The sequence below is a fragment of the Sciurus vulgaris genome (assembly GCF_902686455.1).
Source record: "Sciurus vulgaris genome assembly, chromosome: 18".
Lineage (NCBI taxonomy): Eukaryota > Metazoa > Chordata > Mammalia > Rodentia > Sciuridae > Sciurus > Sciurus vulgaris.
In genome coordinates, this window is record NC_136479.1 from 11,089,475 (window position 1) to 11,108,401 (window position 18,927).

General features: G+C 40.1%; 2 protein-coding genes across 10 annotated transcripts in view; one reads left to right on the forward strand and one right to left on the reverse strand.

Annotated features, from left to right (window-relative positions):
* PARN (poly(A)-specific ribonuclease) overlaps positions 1-18,927 on the reverse strand; it is a 578,557-nt gene that overhangs the window by 175,048 nt on the left and 384,582 nt on the right. The window lies entirely within an intron of this gene.
* Positions 1-18,927, forward strand: part of MRTFB (myocardin related transcription factor B) — a 386,264-nt gene that overhangs the window by 28,937 nt on the left and 338,400 nt on the right. For 4 of the 9 annotated variants that reach the window (XR_013760651.1, XM_079120572.1, XM_079120564.1 and 1 more), the window contains exon 2: positions 2,875-3,016. The exons of 4 other annotated variants lie outside the window; for them this stretch is intronic. Coding sequence is in view for 3 of the 5 variants with exons in the window: in XM_079120572.1 (XP_078976698.1) it covers positions 3,009-3,016 (8 nt within the window). In the remaining 2 variants the exon portion in view is untranslated. The remainder of the gene's footprint in view (positions 1-2,874; positions 3,017-18,927) is intronic. One more of the 9 variants, XM_079120566.1, reaches the window with a different exon arrangement.

Sequence of the window (18,927 nt, forward strand, 5' to 3'; positions counted from 1 at the left end):
GCCTCATTATGGATGACCAGAACAATTTTAGAGAAGGAAAAGTTTATCTGTGGGCTCATGGTTTCAGAGGTCTCAGTCCATAGGCAACTGGCTCCATTTCTTGGGGCTCAAGGTAAGGCCGAACATCATGATGGAAGAGTGTGGCAGAGGGAAGCAACTCATATGATAATCAGGAAACAGAGAATTCACTCACCAAATGCAAAATATATACCCCAAAGGCACGCCCCCAATGACCCACCTCCTCCAATCACACTCTACCTCCCTTCAGTTACCACTTAGTTAATCCAAGGGGATTAATTCACTGTTTGAGTTAAGACTCTCATAACCCAATCATTTCTCCTGTAAACTCTCTTGGATTGTCCGGCACATGTGCTTTTGGGGAACACCTCACATCCAAACTATAACATCTCCTTTGTTGTAAGAACTTGGGGCCTTAGATACCATTAGTGTCCTTTTAGGGCTAACAATTAGGGGTGGAAGGAGTGGATGGAAGGAAAGAGGCTGTTTCATTTTTTTTTTTTCCTAAAGTGAACTTATGTCCAGTGATAGAAAATTTAATAATGGAAATCAGTTAGCATTCATAAAGTGAATGGTCTAATTAAGAATGAAAACTTGAACCCCATTTTCTTTTCCTTTGTGTTAAAATTACTGAACTGTGACATTGACCAAATTATATTATATTGTGTTCATATGCAAATATGTAACAACAAATTCCATCATGTACTACTAATATACCAATAAAAATATGGAAAGAAAAATAAATAATTTTTAAAAATTACTGACTTGGTTGAGGTCTTGGGGAGTTGTCTCATTTCATACCACCATCCCATCTTGCATAATTTGCTTCAAATTAACCCAGAGAAATTTCTCCTTAGATCTTTTCCTTACAGAATTGCTGATGACATATTTTACAAAAGATTACTTGTCAAAAAGGAATGATGTTTGCTTTAAAAATAAAGTGTCACAATTTGTATCTTTTGGTCTTATAGGGTCTAAAATATAGCTGTGGCTCACTTAGATGTATTCTCAGATATTTTTGATTTGTGAAGTAATAAGATACTATGTTAGTGGAAATTCTAGTTTAATTATATTTGAAAATATGTTTTATTATTAATAGTGTCTTAGAGAGGTAGAAAAAGTTAAATGCTGTCATTCTGTCTCTTCTCACTAAGAACAAAAGCAAATGATTGTGAAGGAGTTCAGTGGGTTGAACCTTAAGGTAGAGCTTACCTTCCCCAGTATTATAAAGAACATTTTGCCTAGTTGCTATGGAAACAAATTTAAATCATTGAAAGTTATGGTATAGATCTGGATACTGATCTGTGAAAGATATTACAAACTGAGAACGCTTTTTTATTTTACATATATATATATATATATATATTTATTTATTTATTTCTTAGTTGTAGGTGGACACAGTGCCTTTATTTTTATGTGGTGCTGAGGATCAAACCCAGGGCCTCATGCATGCTAGGTGGGCACTGTACCACTGAGCCACAACCCCAGCCCCCTTTTTTATATTTTGAGACAGGGTTTTACTAAGTTCTGTGAGTTTCACAAGTTGCTGAAGCTGTCCTCGAACTTGTGATCCTTCTACCTCAGCTTCCAAAGTTGCTGGGCTTATAGCTGTGCACCACCATCTGGGCCAAGCTGATAATCTACTCCAACTGCTTCAAGGACAGATGCTTCCTGTGCTTTTGCTCTGCAGTAGATACTGTGCTGAGACCTGAGTACACAGGTGCAAAACAAGGAGCATGGGTTCTCTTGCGGTGGGGGGTACCCAGCAAACACAGGGACTCGGCACGACAGTGGTGAAGTGGCAGTGTGTTGCCAGCCACAGGGGGATATTGGAGAAGAGTCAGGGAGCATGTTGGGTAACTTCAAGGGTGTGTAGCAATTGCCAGGCAGGCAGGGAGATGGATGAAGTTGTTTCCACGAAGGAAAGTGCCTGGGTATGGGCTAAGGTGAAGAGTTAATTTTAATCAGTCCTTTTAAGTCTCTGTACTTCTTAGCCATACTGCTAGGAAGTATTTGGGGGAATCAGTTTTTTAATTCCTGGAATGGTTGAATGTAAATTCTAAAATCAGCCTGCCAGCTGCTGCACCTGACTGTAACTGTGAGTGGTTTCACCTCTGCTTGCTCTGCAGATTAGAGACTACCCGTAAAGGGCATGGCTCCAGGTTTTGTTTAAACTATCATTGTTCATTCTAGCTTTCTGGTAATTTTGATTGCTTTTGTGGGAGTACATATGTTTGTTTTGAGGGTACTGTGTTTTTAAAACATTTCCCATGCTTGCTGTATTACAAATCCTGTTGAATGTCTATCATATGCTTAACATGGCACTAGGACTCAGGATGGGGAAGTATATGTGGCCCTTGTCTTTGTGCATCTTCCCTCTGAGTTGAGAATGAAAAAGGATAAACACAAAATAAAGTAAAATAGTATGTCAGACTATATTAGATGACTGAATTCAAGTGTTCAACATGTTAATTAAAGTCATATAATTGTGGCCCATTGACTGTTTTCAGGGAGGTGTAGGCCTAGTTTACCAGAGAATAGAACACAGATGGCAGTTAGACTCGCGGGGGAAAGGTTGAAAGCTTGTTGGACCTGCCAGCCATAGCGGGGAGTAATCATGCCTGTGGTGTGGTTCTGGGGCTGCTGCTGGAACCTCTTACCTAGGTCATTGAAATTCCCTCATTTTACAGTACCACTGAGAAAAGTCAACCACATATCTAACATCTTCCTTTTAGAATAAAACGGTTTAGCGCATCCTTTCCTATCAGTAGTTTTGGATCAGACGTAAGGGAGGAGAGCACAGTCGGGGCAGGAGTTGAGAACTTACTGGAAGGTAGACTTCCTGTTGGTCTCCAGCAGAGTTCAAGAACCAATGCTGAGTGACTGCCTCCTGCCAGTTGCTGTGCTGGAACTGGGAAGAGACACAGGCGAAAAGATGACTTCTTCCACTTCAGTGGGCTGAGAATTCTGTGGGCAGAGGGAAGGTAAAGATGAACAGGTAAGTGTTGTACACATTGTACACATTGGGTGGAGTTGCTGGAGAGGAGGCTGCAGATAGGGGTTGAGTGCGAGGTACATTGGGGACAGTGTTGTCAAGAACGCCAGAAGATATGCTTACCTTGAGTCTAACACAGCGCTGTTGTCTTCCGAAGTATCTGGTCCCAAGGAGGAATAGGAGTCTCTGAGTTCTTTCTAGGTACTGCCAGCACCGCCTCTGATCCTGCCATTGCCTCTCCTCCAAGGACTCCTTTGTTTCTGTGGGCCGGAGGACTGTGGTTGTCCCAGGACTGGAACTTAGTGAGTTGAGCTGCCTTCCACCTGGCCTCATTTTAGACTTCTCAGAGCTCTGACTTTGAACCCACTGCTGGGCTTGATGCTGGGTACCATGAAGGAATAAGAACAGGCTGGGCTAAAAACATCCTGGAGGGCTTAGCATTATTTATAATTTTTGCATGTCTAAATTGCTCTTTCCTGAATGAAACAAGGCATGGTGTTCTCCACCACATGTGAATCTTGTGTATTTGAATAAAATGGAACTTGTAGCACAGGAAATAATACTTGAGAACTCAAGGTTGAATTTCATTATAAGCCTAAGTTCATTTAACAACCCTTGATAGAAAATTTCTAAGAGATAGTGGTAACTGAATTATGCAGGGAGAGAATTTAGAGCCAGTAGACAACATGGTCATCTTTCTGACTGGGTATTTGCTAGCTGAGAGAGGCGTGGAAGCAGACTGTGGGGAACTTGGCCACTGTGTAGGAGTGTGGGAGGACATTTACACCTTGAACCCCGAGGAGGTCATTTCTCTTTCCACTCAGATTCAAGATTCTGTATGCATTTCATATCATTTTTAAAGAGAATTTTTGAGAAACAGTTGAATTTTATGACTCTAAAAAGCTGTTTATAATAATGAATTCGGTATATGTATGTGTTTATGTCTTAACCAAAACAGTTTCATGGTGACAATAAAAGCAACTATATCAACAAAGAAAATCTTTCCCCTTGTAGTAGCTTGGTATTTGGGGCTTTTTTTTTTTTTTTAAATAAGAAAGGCAACACATCATGGGGCTTTTAAAGTCAAAAGTGTTAATGACTCTCATTTTCTACAAGAAAATATGAACCTCTTTATAATAATCTGAAAATTGTATAATCCATTTTAAGTTTCGTCCCACTTTTCTATTTTATTAGTCTGTTTTTCTATTCCTGGCTTGATTTAAATATCAAAATTATTAGAAGAAATTGTTTGCTATTTAAAGAATTCGAAGCTTAATTGTTTAAAGGCTTACATATCATTTCTTTGTTGTTTCTTAGCAATCCCTATAAACATACAATATTTGTCATACAGGAAGCTGGAAAAGCAGCTTGTTCTAAAGGAAACTGTTGTGTAGTTCCTTCCTTTCTAAACTTTAAGCCAAATGCTTTCCTCACCCTCAAGTTCAAGGGCTTAGTTTACATGCATGAAAATAAACTGAACAACACCTGCCACTTAGTCACAAAGAGAATATCTTGAGACTGCTGAGCAAACAGATGTACTCAGTTTAAGTTTTTGAAATGCTCAAAGCATGTAGTAAATGTAGTCTTCAGAATGAATAGTATGAGGAAATAGATAAGAGGAAAATATAAATGAAAGGATCAAATTTCGTACCTGAACTGAGGTACGAAATGAGGGACATTTTAAGTGCAGTATTGTCATCACTGTAGAGACTAGTACTTTGAAAATTTGTTCTTGAAAGCACAGAAGTGTCAATATTTTCTCAAAGAAGCATTTTTGCATATTTTATAGGCTGAGCAGAACCCACATTAAAAGGCAGGTTAGGCTTTTCTTCTGGAAGGTCTTGGGGTAGAGCCAGGCCAGCAGTTTCAAAGCCCTGATGGCCAAGCGCTAACTCTTCTGGACTGGATATTTGCAGAAGCCAAACCAGGTGGCTGGTCCCATGGAGTCATATTTGTCAGTGGAGGAATGTACCTGAGGGCCCCAGTGGGCAGTGGGGAAGTGGCCATCAGTGCAGTGGAAGGAGTGTGGAGAGCAGTCAGGAGGCAGTGGCTCTTCCCAGCTCTGCCAGCGGCTAGTTTTGCAGTATGGAACAGTTCCCTCCTCTGGTCTGAGTCCCAGCCCCTCTCTGCCTCAAAAGCACCGTGGCTCCAAGAACTTGGCCTGTGCAGCGCAGTGCCTTCACCTAGCAGTTATGGAATGTAAAACTCACCCATGGCATGTTGCCAGTCACCAGATTCCGTTGTTTTCCTCTTAGAAATGTCTTTTGTCTTTTCCTTTCTTCCCTCTCACTATTCCGCATCTGACCAGACTCACATATTTGTCAGGGTGATCACCCTATCCCTTGCCTTCACCCTTCACTGCCCCAGGCCTTGTCCACCCATTCCCAGCTCGAAGCCCTCCAGTCCCTTCCTATCATCCTCCTTATGCCTTCAGCCCCGCACCCCCATGCTGAGTTTCATGTCCCTTGAACACTGCCTTGCATGGATATGGTCACCCTGCTCCCTGGGGTTCTCAAGGACAATCTTGTGCCACCCTGTTCATTCTCAGTCACCTTCCACACACTGCAGAGTAACAAGATCAGTCTCTTCACTATTTGCTTTCCATGGGTTTTTTTTTCCCCCCCTATTTCTATAACTTGTTTCACCTAAAATGCCTTTTTTCCTTGAAGCCTATAAAGTAAAGAAGTCAAGAGGCAGGAGGGATAGGAAAACTGAATAAAACTTTGCAGATTGATGGTGGGAGTGGTAGAAGGAGAGGGAGATTTACCTTAGAAGAACATTTGGAAGCTAGGAGGGAAAGACAGGTAAATGTTAACCATATGGGATTTGAGTCATAGAAAAAGGAAGTTTTAAGAAGTTCACTCACATCAGGTGGTTTTTGTCTTCAGTAAAGTAGAAACCAAGTTCACGTACTCAGAAGGGTGATGTGTGGTGCTCGGGATGGTCACGGGGCAGGATCAACCAGAAGTGAAGAAAGGATTTATGAGACGCATCAAGAACTAAGTTGAAATTAATTGACATGGATTTGTGATTGACTTATTTTAAGTTTTCTAGATTCATTCAGCAGTTTAGGGATGTGGATTGGGAAAGCCAGAGTTGGGTATTGGTATTGCCCAGCCACCTCTGCCAGGGTCTAGACTGAGTAATGAGGCAAGTGAGTGTGGGAGCAGGCTGTTTAACTGGAGCAGGGAGGTGCTGAAGCCTCAGAGAGGTTCCACCTGCATTCAGTCTTCACTTTTTCGTCTTCCTTTCTCTGTTTTCTGGCATTTCTGTTCTCATCTTATACCCACTTGATAACTCCACTTCTGTACACTTTGAACATAAAAGCCACTAGAAGAGATCATCTGTGAGCGTCTGCCCACACCCCCACCTATCCAGAAGTCTGCCTGTGTACGCAGCTCTCCCCTTGCTGGTGTGAATGACTGTGTGGCTGCCGTCTCCTTTCCTCCTCAAGGGCGTTGCTCCACCAACTTGTGTCCTTCCTCCCCGTCAGTTTTTACCTGTTCAGGTCGGGAGTGGAGCCTGGTGGAGTGTGATTCTGTCAGCAGTGAGGTTCTGCCAATCAAGTTTAGAGAGGCAATGGAGATTAAATGAGTGACCATGAAGCGAAGGAGAGACAAAGTGAAGGGAGGAAGGAACATAGAAAGGTGCAGGATCAGTGGCACCCCAGTACATTTATAGAGTTGTTGGAGTCAAAATTTGAGAGAAGGGGAGCTGGAAGGCTAGGCTGCATGGTTGGAGGGCAGGTATGTGGAATTAGGGAGATGAAGAGTGGTCTTGTTTAGGGGCTGACTGGGTGGGGCAGGGGAAAGGGCTGTTGGAGACCCGCCACAGGGAGGAGGGGAAGGCTGTCACCTGATGATGATTTTAGGAGGGAGAGAATGTTGGGAAACAATGATAAAGAGGTTCATGCCTGTTCCACGTCTAAGCCCAGCAGGGTAAGGGATGTGAAAAGAAGAGCACCACCACCCAGAAGGGCTACCAGGTCTTCCTGCCTCTGCTGTTATTCTGCTACCATGGTCTGTTCTTAACTTACAGCCAGAGTGGTTGCTTTGCAGAGAAGTCCAGTGTCTTCCTTCTTGTCTTGGCTCAAAGACCTGTAGGGTCCAGCTTTTCTGCGTGCCTGCTGCTCTCATCTCCTTCACTGCTTCTGCTCTGGGCACTTGGCTTCTTGGTGTGCCTGGAATGCACCAGGAGTGTTCCTGCCATGGGACCTGTGCAATTGCTGTTGCCTCAGCCTGGAATTCTGTTCTTCCAGATATCTGTCGAACTTGTGCCCTCTCCTCACTCACATCTTCACTCAAGTGCCTCTTTGGACCCAAGTGTCAGCGCTTCTTTGGCCACCCTGTATGAAACAGCACTCATTTGCCAAACATTCACAGCCACCTTTTCTGCCTTATTTTTCTCCTTAGAACTTGTCATTATTTGACAGTACATATTTTACCTGTTATTGGTGCATAGCATGAGGGGAGAAGTTTCTGAGTTATGATCTTTATTTTTTAATAGTGCATTTCCCTGTATCTAGAATTTGGCAAATACTGGGTGTGTATAAATATTAGTTGACTGTAGCGTAAATGAATGACCAACAGAATGAATGGAGGAAGGGATGGATGGATCAGCAAACAGATACAGAAGGTGTAAAGGAGGAAAGGATGTATTCACATTAGAAGTTTCAAAACTCAGGATCCAGGCAGGGCGTAGGATGTGACTATTATTGTGGGAGGTTGAAGTGCAGAGAATGAGAAGGTTCCTGTTGTTGAGGAAGTCGAGTTACTGGGGCACTGGATAATGAGAAGGAATTCCCACTTTGGTAGCCAAAGCCACTGAATAATGTAGGAGGGGTCTGGGTGGCACATAGATGACGCTGACAAAAATCAGGGGAGGGGATGGTTTTTAAGAAGAGCATGTTTACCAAGAAACAAAGTAGCAGTTGTGAGGTGCTGCCCTCCCCCACATCCAACTTGTCCCCCTCCCAAATTATCCCAAGTACACTTAGTTCAATGTGAGCTCTTTTGGCCTACTAGGTCTCTTGATTTTTATTAGAATAAGAAATATTACAGAGCTGGGGACATAGCTCAGTTGGTAGAATGCTGGCCTTGCATGCACAAGGCCCTGGGTTCAATCCCCAGCACCAAAAAAAAAGAAAATTACACATACAGAACTAAAATGTGTTAAAACACCAGTTTTTAGAAGTGCATTGCTCTATCATGGGATGTCAAGAATCTGTCAGTAAAAATAGTTGGTAAGAGTTGCTAGTTCCTTTGGATCTTTGGGGTAGAGTACTAGCATTTGCTTTTTAAACTGTCATAAGTTCAAAATGCAAAGTATGATTTATACTGATTTGTTTGTGGTTGGAAACTTTCATGTTGCCAAAGTCTTCCCAATTGACATCTGAATGTCTCAAATAATGCTTCTGGTAAACATATTATTTTAAAGTGCCCTGCCAGACCATAGTACTTTACAGAGTTGGCAGAATACTGCTCATAATCTAATTTATTATTCACACTCATTGTAAGTGTTCTAAATGTTTCAATATACAGCATTCATTATACCCACTGGAAGTTCATTTTAGGTACATTTTATTACATGGAGGAATTATTTTACCCTAGCCCAAATAAGCAAAGCATAAAGCATTCAAAATTCCAGTTCCTATATTTATTTTTTAGGTATGAAGTGCCTTCCAGAATACCAGAAGGAGTAGTCCATTTTTAAATAGGATTTCTTCTGGACTATAGCTCTTTTCCTGCCTACTTGAAGTCTACACTCTACCATGCTTGGGCTGGCTCTGAGCTTCAGAGGTGTCCCCCCACCCCACCCCCGTATGTTTTTCATTGGTGATTGTAATGATACATAATAGTGGGATTTGTCCTTATGTATTTGTGTGTGCACATGATGTAACAATGTAACTTGGCCAGTATCATTCCTCAGTATTTTCCCTTTTCTTTCCCTCTCCCTAGTTTCTTCAGTTTTCGTGAAGAAAAGCTTTCTTTTCCTTTTTCTTTTTTAACTTCCACATGTGAGAGAGAACATATGACCCTTGGCCTTCTGAGTTTGGCTTATTTTGCTTAACATAATGCTCTCAGGTTCCATCCATTTTGCTGCAGATGGCATGATTTCATTCTTCTTTTGGCAGAATAAAGCTTCATTGTATACATATACCTCATTTTCTTTATTCATTCACTTGTTGGACACCTAGGTTGGTTCTGTAGTTTGGCTATTGTGAATTGTGTTGCTATAAACATGAGTATACATATATGGCTATAGTATGTTGACTTTAATTCTTTAAGATAAATACCAAGGAGCAGAATATCAGGGTCATATGGTGGTTTCATTCCTGTCTTTTGAGAAACCCCCATACTAATTTCCATAGTGGTGGTTCTAATTTACAGTCCCACCAACAGTGTAAAAGTGCTCCTTTTCTCAGCGTCCTCTCCAGCATTTATTGTAGTTTGCATCCTTGATGACTATCATCCTAACTGGAGAGAGATGAAATTTCAGTGTAGATTTGATTTGCATTTGCTAAAGCTATTGAATATTTTTTCATATGTTGGCCATTTGTATTTCTTATTTTGAGAAGTGTCTTGTTAGCCAGGTGTGGTATTGTTTCCTGAGTTTTAGGAGTTCTATTGAGCAAGTCATTACCTGTGCATGCCTGTTAATCCTAGCAACTCAGGAGGCTGAGGCAGAAGGATTACAAGTTTGAGGCCAGCCTCAGCAATTTAACAAGACCCTATTTCAAAATAAAAAGGGCCAGGGATGTAGCTCAGTAGCGGAGCAACCCTGGTACAAAAAAAAAAAAAAAAAAAATGCTTAATTCAGTTGCCCATTTATTAATTGGGATTATTTGTGTGTGTGTGTATGTGTGTTGGTGTTTTTTTGAGTTCTTTATATATTCTGGATATTAATATAACCATCAGAAGAGCTAACAAAGATATTCTCTCATTCTGTAGGTTCTCTCTTTACATTCTTAGTTGTTTCCTTTGTTGTGCAGAAGCTTTTTAATTTGATCCCATCCTGTTTATTAATTTTTGGTATTTTTTCCTGAGCTTTAAGAGTCCTGTTGAGGAAGTTGTTGCCTGTCTCTGTATGTCGGGTAAGTGGTGACCCTATGTTTTCTTCTAGAGTTGCAGAGTTTCTGGTCTGATTCCTATTTGGTCTATTTTGAATTGACTTTTGTGCAGGGCAAGAGCTTCACTGAGTTTTGCCTGAGCTTTCAGCCATTATTCCCTTCTATTTTGTTTTTTTCCAGTTTCTTCTTTTCTTTCTAGTCCACATGGACGAATAAATTCTAAGTACACTTTGTATCTCAGTATAAATATCGCCTTCTTAGGGAGGTTATATGGATTCTCCCCTTCTGTTGCATTGGGTCCCTCTACTATAGACTGTGTTCATTATGCTTTCTCATCATAATTTATTACACCCTATTGTGACTATATTTTTTATATCCTGCATCCCTTCAAAATCCATAACCTCCAAGGAAATATTTTGTTTTCTTGTTAATCGCTGCATTTTCAGCACCTAGAATAAATAGTGCCTGGCACATGGAAAGCCCTTCACAGGAGCTTTTTGTGTGAATGAGTGAAGGCCTAGGTTCTTCCTCCTCGCTGTACAGTCATGGCCGGTGACCACTGTTATGTACAGCACCTCTTGATAGGAGTGTTTGTAGTACTTGACACAAGTACAGAAAGCATCAGGTCTCTACTGAGGAAGAGTCAAGTCACTGTGCTTGAGGCTGTACTAACAGCGATTGGGAGGGTGACCTCAAACCTCTTTCAGCTCCCAGCAGGCTTTCCTTGCAGTTACTCTGAGAGGAAGATCTGGTACTTCTTGCTGATTTACCAAATCGACCTTCTGTGTAGCCGCCTGAAGAGGAAGAATTATGAAGTAAATAAGTAAATTTCTGTGAAAGTGAAAACGGTTTTTTTTGTTTGTTTTAGTTCTTCCCCAAATTGCTAATACTGTAAGTCTGCTGGGATCACATTGCCAAATTTCTAAGATGTTAAGGCAAAGAGCCATAAATTTACTCATGTGGTATCTGAAAGTTTCATACTATTGTAAGGGTAGTAATGTATGTAAACATTTTGAAAGAATAATCGGTAACATTTTCCCAATTTAATTGATTTAACAAAAGTTTATTTTTCATATTGTGTAGAACCATTATCCCTTTTCTTAAACCTGAGACCCAACTTCATTCTTAGAATTTAGACCTTTCTGAATTTTAAAGATATAATATGCTACCCAGTGTGGTGTGATCGGGGCAATTTCCCACAGTCAAACAGGAAATAAAATAAATACCATGAATAGCCTCAAGTCAGTTCAGGTTCTGATTTTGCTGCCACATAATTCTGACCAGGTTAGGCCGCAGATGAATTAGGAAAAACTTTTAGGTTTTGGAGTTTGGGGATTGATGTGCAGGTGAAGCACACACTTGGGTGTGATGATTCTACTGTCTCAGGATCCCTTGAGTGCTCCTGTCCCTCCTCAGTGCCACCATGAGCTCACGCCAGCACTCAGTCACCTGGGTCATGGGCACCACTGCCCGCTCCTCCTCAGTCTACTTGCCTCCTGTTCTTTAGCAATCTGTCCTCCATGGGGATTGTTCTAACTCAAGTTTTGTTCACATCTTGTCTCTGTGTCCGTCCTTTCAGTAGCCTCTTATTGTCCTGAAGATGAAGGCCATGCTTCTTATTGCTTACTCTCTCATGCAATTCTCATTATGACTTTAGGCCCACCCAGTTTACCTCTCAAGCCCTTCAGCCGCCACTCCCCCTTGGCCTTCATAAAAACACATTTCTTCTGTATCATAGCTCTGCTCGCCTGCTCGCTTCACCTTCTGTCTGGAATAGCCCCTTAGCCCTGCCTCCACCCTCACCTCACTTTGCTAATTCATTCATCTTGTCTCAAATTAGACGTCACTTCTAAGGACATTTTTCTACCCCTAGTTCTAGATGAGGTACCTTACCTTTATATTTGGGCAGTATCTTATACTGTTGTTGCTTTGCTGATTCTTCAGACGAGACCTTTCCGTCTCAGCATTGTTGTTGTTTTAACATGCTCATTTTATTATGGGGTTTGTAATACCTCTTAGGTGGCTGACACTTGACCTGCTGGGCCCCTTACTCTTGCTCACTGTGTTTGCCTTGCTTTGGCAGTCATTTTCTAGAGGTGGTTCTAAATAACCTACGCAGGTTTCTGCCCCTTGGCACCATTGACATTTTGAGCCTAGTGAATATTTGTTGTAGAGAGCTGTCATTGTAAGCATCATTGTAGGATGTTCAGCTGCTCAGTACATGCTGTCCCCCTTCCCTATTTGTGACAAGCAAAACTGGCTTCAAGCATTGTCACTTATGTCCTGGAGGCACAGCTATCCCCAGTTGAGATCTGATATTCTAAAAGGAAATCTCTTTGAGGCAGGAACTATGCTTCTGTGCGTCTTTATATCCCTACCTTAGCACATATAGTTCCCCCAAAAGTGACTTGTACTAGGTTAACGAATAAGGTGGGAAGGAGAATACCAGGCAAGGAAGGGGACAGATGGAAAAATAGGTGGAGATGCTGGCTGTACTCTCTCACAGCATGGCAAATGGTTTTCAGGGGATTGACGTACCACACACCATGGGCTGATAGTTTTGCCTCTTTGGCCATCACCACAAGGAATTCTTCCCAGCTCTAAAGTCGCAGGCCACAGATCCTCCCGAGTTGCTCAGAGGCTGCCTTAGAATCAACCAGAAAACATTTTTTAATGCACTGTGTATATAATGTTAAATACAGTTCCTCACAATTTCACCTTTATATTTCTTTTTTATATGTATGTAATGTTTCTGTTCCCTAAGACTAGAAGAAGACAAAGAATCTGTTTTGTTCATTTATGTTTCTCTAGCAGCTGACACAATAACTGGCCCATGTGGGTCTTCAATATACAATTTACATAAAAATGAGAATGCTTGTGTTAGTCCCTCTAAGAACCCAAGTTCCTGCAGAAGAGAGAGTGCTGATGGCAATGTCATGTTCTGTACCAGAAGGGCAAGGAAGTACAGTGATGGGTTTAGATGTAAGGATGTTAAGAATAATCTGGATTAGAAGCATCTGGAATGACTTTATGAAAAAAAGTTAAAGGTACAGAAGACCATAAAGGAGAAAATAAAAGCTATTAATAGGTTGAATATCAGGAGACATCATTTTGGCCTCTTCTCTCTCTTTTTCTTAAAATACAAGTTACTTCATACTTTGAAATATTTCATGAATGCAGAAAAAATTTAGAGAATTCTATAATCTCTACCCAGTTTAGTCAAATGTAAACATTAAAAGATGATACAAAATGTAACACATACCGTGTATGCACATGTAGTTGGTACCCCTATGGACCCCTCCAGCTGCCATGTCCCCATCTTCCTTCTGCAGAAGAACCATTGTCCTGAAGTGGCTGCTTATTGTCCCCAGTGCATGGCCTTGTACTTAGGCTGCATGTACCCACTGTTATGAGCAATATATTTAGGTATGGATCTTAAAGTTTGTATAGCATCATACTGTGTACATATTCCTGACCTTTTTTTTTTTATTACATGTGAAATATATCTATGTAGATGTATAGCAGTGTACTTTATTTTTGCTATATGGTATCCTAGGATTATACCACAATTTATTCATTTTGTCAATGGAAATTGCTTTGTAATTGAACAGTATTGCTGTGAATATGTAAAAGTAGTGTACCTTCTTGTGAATATCTTTGATAGTTTCTCCAGGGTTTATCTGTTTGTTTACCTGGTTTTGTGGTGCTGAGGATGGAACTTGGGGCCTCGTGCATGCTAGACAAGTGTTCTGCCACTTGAGCTACCCCTCTAGCCCTTCTGGGGTTTGTACCTACATATAGAATTGCTGATGCATATAAGGTTTGCATGTCCTCAGCTTAACTAGATACTAAGAGATCACAGTAGCTGTTGAAATTTCAACCCCTAACAGCACTGTCTGAGAATCCTATTGCTTCATATTCTAGCCAAGCATTGGTATTGTCAGATTTTTGAATTTTTGCCAAATTTGAAATAATGTATTTCCTTGATTTCTAGTGAGTTTGAGCGTCATTTCTTATGTTTATTTAACTGTTTGTTTCCTCTTTTGTGATGTCTGTTTTCTTGGTTTTTTTTCTTACATAGTTTTAGATTTTTATGTATCATAGATTCATATTTTGTTGATATTTCGCATTTCAGATGTGTTTCTCATATTTCAGATATGTTCTGCATGGTCGCTTATTGTTCTGCTTTGCTGTATGCTTTGCTGTATAGCAGTTTTACCTTTTTAAAAAATATATTTTTTTAGTTGTTTAAGGAACTTTATTTTATTTATTTATATGCAGTGCTGAGGATCGAACTCAGTGCTCACACATGCTGGGCAAGCACTCTACCACTGAGCCCCAGCCTCAACCACACAATTTTACCTTTTAATTGAGTCATATCAGTATCTTTATTTGTCATGGGTGCTTTTTTGCATGATATTTAATGCTTCTCAGTTCTAAATATTTTAGGCTCATAAAGAGATCCTATTGTGTTTTCCTCCAAAAGCTTGTTCTGGTTTTTTTTTTAGTGTAATTCTAATCCAGATGGAATTTATTTGTGTGGATATGAAATATGGAATAACTTTCCATATAGATAAACTGGTTGCACAAGCCACTGTCACTGATTGTGTGGTCCATCTTTGCCCCCACTGATTTGTAATGCCACCTTGCCATGTATCTGGATTGCTGAGTATACGTGGGTTCTGTCTCCTTGTGTTGTGATAAATTCTTGGTCCCTTCTGTGCTCTCTTAATTGTGGCGGCTTTATATATTATGCAAGGTCCTGCTGTAAAAGTCTTAAGCAGATGGTTATGATTGGAACTCAGGGTCTGGGAATTCAACAGTGAGCGGTTACACTAGGAAAGTAGGTGAACCTGTTATTGTTGGAAGACTTTGAAGACTAGGGCACATACTAAATCGGCCTGTGGGACCCAGTGGGTTACTGGGTGCTGGTGAGTATAGCAGTAGGATCTGGGGCTGTGATCTTTTGGCAAGTCAGCGGTATTTTCAGAGAGAACTAAGTCTTAAGATGTTGTTTTTTGTGCATTCCCCACAAACTTGCATGTATTTTTTCCCCCTTAGAGATCTTTCAGTTAAATCTTTTTTAAAAGGTTGCCCTCCTAAGACCTCACCAGATGCCTGAAACTTGTATTACATCAGAAGCCTTAGAACTGGTTATTATGAACATTCTTTGCTTTGGTGTTATGGTCTTCCTTTGAAAAGTGGTTCTTAGCCTTGCCATTTTCTTTTTTCGTTTATGTGACTTTTTCTTCCCCCCCTTAAGCTTTAGGCTTACTTTTCCCACCTCTACTTTATACTGAATTGAATAAGAAAAAATTGAATGCTATTTTTAAATGCCATTATTCCTTTGAAGAAAAGCTTCAATTTAAAATGTTTGTCTAAACTGCAAGAGGTTTCTATCACCTGCTCCTGCTTCTACTAAGAATGAGTAACATGACCTTTTTCAGATTTCAGAGAACAAGAGCAGTGTCACAATGCTCCATATATATGTTGTATCTTTTATTTTGTAGCATTTGAACTCTTCTTAGTAGAACTGAGTAAGAATCAAAAAACTCAGAGAAAATTGGCTAGTATACAGTTTATTAAGGCCTGTGAAACCTCTGGTGCTTCTATGGTGTTTGAAAAAAGAAGTATTAAAAGAGATACAGAATGAGAAAAGAAAAATCCGAAACCATTTTTTTTTTTCAGATTGGAAATGTCTTTATTATGTTTGCAGACTCTGAAAGTACTGCACACTCATTATAAAAATTCTGTGCAATACCAAAGAATATGGAATAGCCCTACCCACAAGATTGTTTTACAGTGAAGGAAATGTTCTAGACTGTGCTCTCTGGTAGTCATTAATCACTTGTGGCTGTTGAGCACTTGAAGTGTGAGTCGTGTGACTGTGGAACTGAATTTTAAATTTTATTTAAATTAATTTATACTTGAATAAACACATGTGGCAAGTAGCTACTGTATGGGAACACCTGAGATAGCCAGGTTGTGCCTGCATTTCCATGTCTGTCTGTCTCCTGCCTTACCGTGTTTCTTCCCCCCCCCCCCTTTTTTTTTTGGTATTCACCCTGCTGCACACTCTCCCTGCCTGCCTACCTCCACTCTCCCTGCCTGCCCCGTTCTTTTGCTCTCTCTGTGTTATATTCGTACATGGTACATTCTATTCAGTGACCAGGTTTTTCTTCTTAATTATCATGGATATTTTGCCTTTTCAGTACATTTTTGTCAATTATAGCATAATTTCAGTGGAATGAATGTACCCACATTTATTTAACCTACTGATGTGCAATAGGTTGTTTTTAGTTTTTCTCTGTTAATATAGTTTTTAACCACTACATTCTCCCTGTTACATTTTTTCTTTTGTGTTGAGTACCTCATAGCTGTGTAGTGGGTTGGGTTGTTCAGAACTATGAAATCTGCCTTTTCATTTGTACTTTGGAATCTATAGGAATTTCCTAAGAGCTTCAGATAAAGACTCCACGAGAATCTGCCTGAAACCTTTTCTCATGCAGTGACATGGTTCTGACTGCTTGTCCAGCGTGCACAGGAGCGAGAGACGGGAATGCTGTGCTAACATCAATGTTAGCCTTCTGCAGGCTGTTTCAGAGAGGTGGGCCAGATGCATCTGCCTCTACATTTCATGAGGTGATCATGGCAAGGGTGTATGTAATGGCAGCACCAGGAGTACCTGCTGCCCAGCTCTTCCTGAATGCCATCCCTTTTCACAGTCAGGGTTCCAGTGGGAGTAAATATGTTGGTCTCCAGGTCACCCCTAGACTTGAAAGGAAATTGAATTCTAGCCCACGGCTTACCCCATTCTGTTCCATCATCCCAGGTGTAGAACATCTAAAAAGCTTGAATTTAATATGGACTACAGAATATAATTATGTAATACAGTTATATAATAATATAGCAACTATAATTAAAATTAAATTCTAGATTATGATTTTCAGCCTATTTTAATGCACCAGTGCCAATTTTGTTAAAATATTTGCAGAATGGAAAACTTGGGACTTAACAGGTTAATGGAAAGCTTGGCCTAGTAGAGTATGGTCATGCCAGAGAAAGAGGGCACCCTCAGTTGTTAAGGGCACCAGTAGCAATGAGTGAGGGTAATCAGATTTCTCCAGTCAACACCTCAGTTTTGTCCAGTTTTTCTTTTTTTTTAAACAATATCTTCCAGAAATTTTCTGAAAGTGCTCTGTTGCACTCATGCTAAAAACCCTTTTTGGAATAACTCATTAATGAAATTCTTTGTAATAGTTGCTTTTCATATTTGACAAGAAGGTTTTCATGCATAAAGTCTGTTTTAGAAAGTTAATAATATGCTAAGGTCACTTCCCAATGACAATTAAAGATTTTTAATCTTATCTGAAAATATTTTTCTTAAGGATAGTTATGTGTATAGAAAATAGTGAAAATAATGCTTGAAAAGCAAAGACTTTGCAAAATGCAAAAATCAAAACTGCATTCCCTTTCATGAGTTCAGTCATTTTTAGCACAGAAATTATAACCCTTAATAATTGCTTTCAAGGACTAAATTCAAGATCCTGAGCTTCTCTAGCTACTTTAAGGAAAAACCAGATGTAATAAGGAATTAAAAAGTACATGGAAATATCTTGTTTTGCTGACTGAACTTAAAAAATAAACTTTCAGAAACTTTTATAATCCACTGAGATTAGTTGGGGTTCCTGGTTTTAAGAGGTAACTTTAGGAGCCATACATGGTAGCACATGCCTGTAATCCCAACTGCTCAGGAGGCTGAGGCAGGAGGATTGTGTAGCACCTCAGCAACAGGGAGGTGCTAAGCAACTCAGTGAGACCCTGTCTCTAAATAAAATACAAAATTGGGCTGGGGATGTGGCTCAGGGGTCAAGTGCCCCTGAGTTCAATTCCTGGTACCAAAAAAGAAAAAAAAAAAAAAAAAAAAAAAAGATAACTTTAGGAACAATACCTTTTCTTTAAAATCTACAAGTTGTTTTTCTTTTTTTTGTTGTCTAAAAAAATCTTAGTTTTTATATATATAGCCATGTAATGTAGCCAAATATCTCAAAATTCAAATGCCTTTTAAATCCTAAATATTGGAAAACACAGTGCAAAGTATAAATATTAATTTCAACCTCGATTACTTTTAGAACTAACCTATATTATGCTTGTACTAGGAAATTTAAAAATCCTATTACCGTTATTTGTCAGAATATGTGTATGTGTCAGAACAGTTGGTAGGAATAAACTTTTCCATTTGGAAGTTTGAAGTATAATTAGAAAGTCAAGACAAGCTAGAAATGAAGTTTGATGTGCAGTTGGAAATTATATGAAATGATTATTCTTTTTGTTATTCCATATAATAGATTCAGGAAACCAAGAACGTAGTAGGCAAAATAATAACACTAATTGCTCACATCATTGACATTTACCGAGTTGTTCACATCTCTGCTCTGTACTTCATGTGCTTCTCCAGTTCTCCCATCAGTTGCATGAATTGAGTACCTTTGCTGCCCTTGTCTTTAACTAAAAATCCTGTGACTTTGAAGGTGTAAGTGGCTGTCCACCAACTGGAAGATTTCAGGGCTGGAATTTGAATCCAGGATGGCTGGAAGCCCTCACCTACACAGCTCTAATGTGCCAAGGTCTGTCACGAAACAGGGCTGCACCCTGCCATGACAGTGAGGTGAACACATCAGCCGAGAAGGGCCTGGCCATATGAAGCCAGGAGCACTTGCTAGATGCTTCTCAGTGCCGAGCATTTTTTGAGCACTTAGCATGTGTCTTCTCACTTAATTTGCAAGGAAAATATTATTTACACCCATTTTACAAAGAGGTGTGGGGAGGTTAGCTAACTTACCCA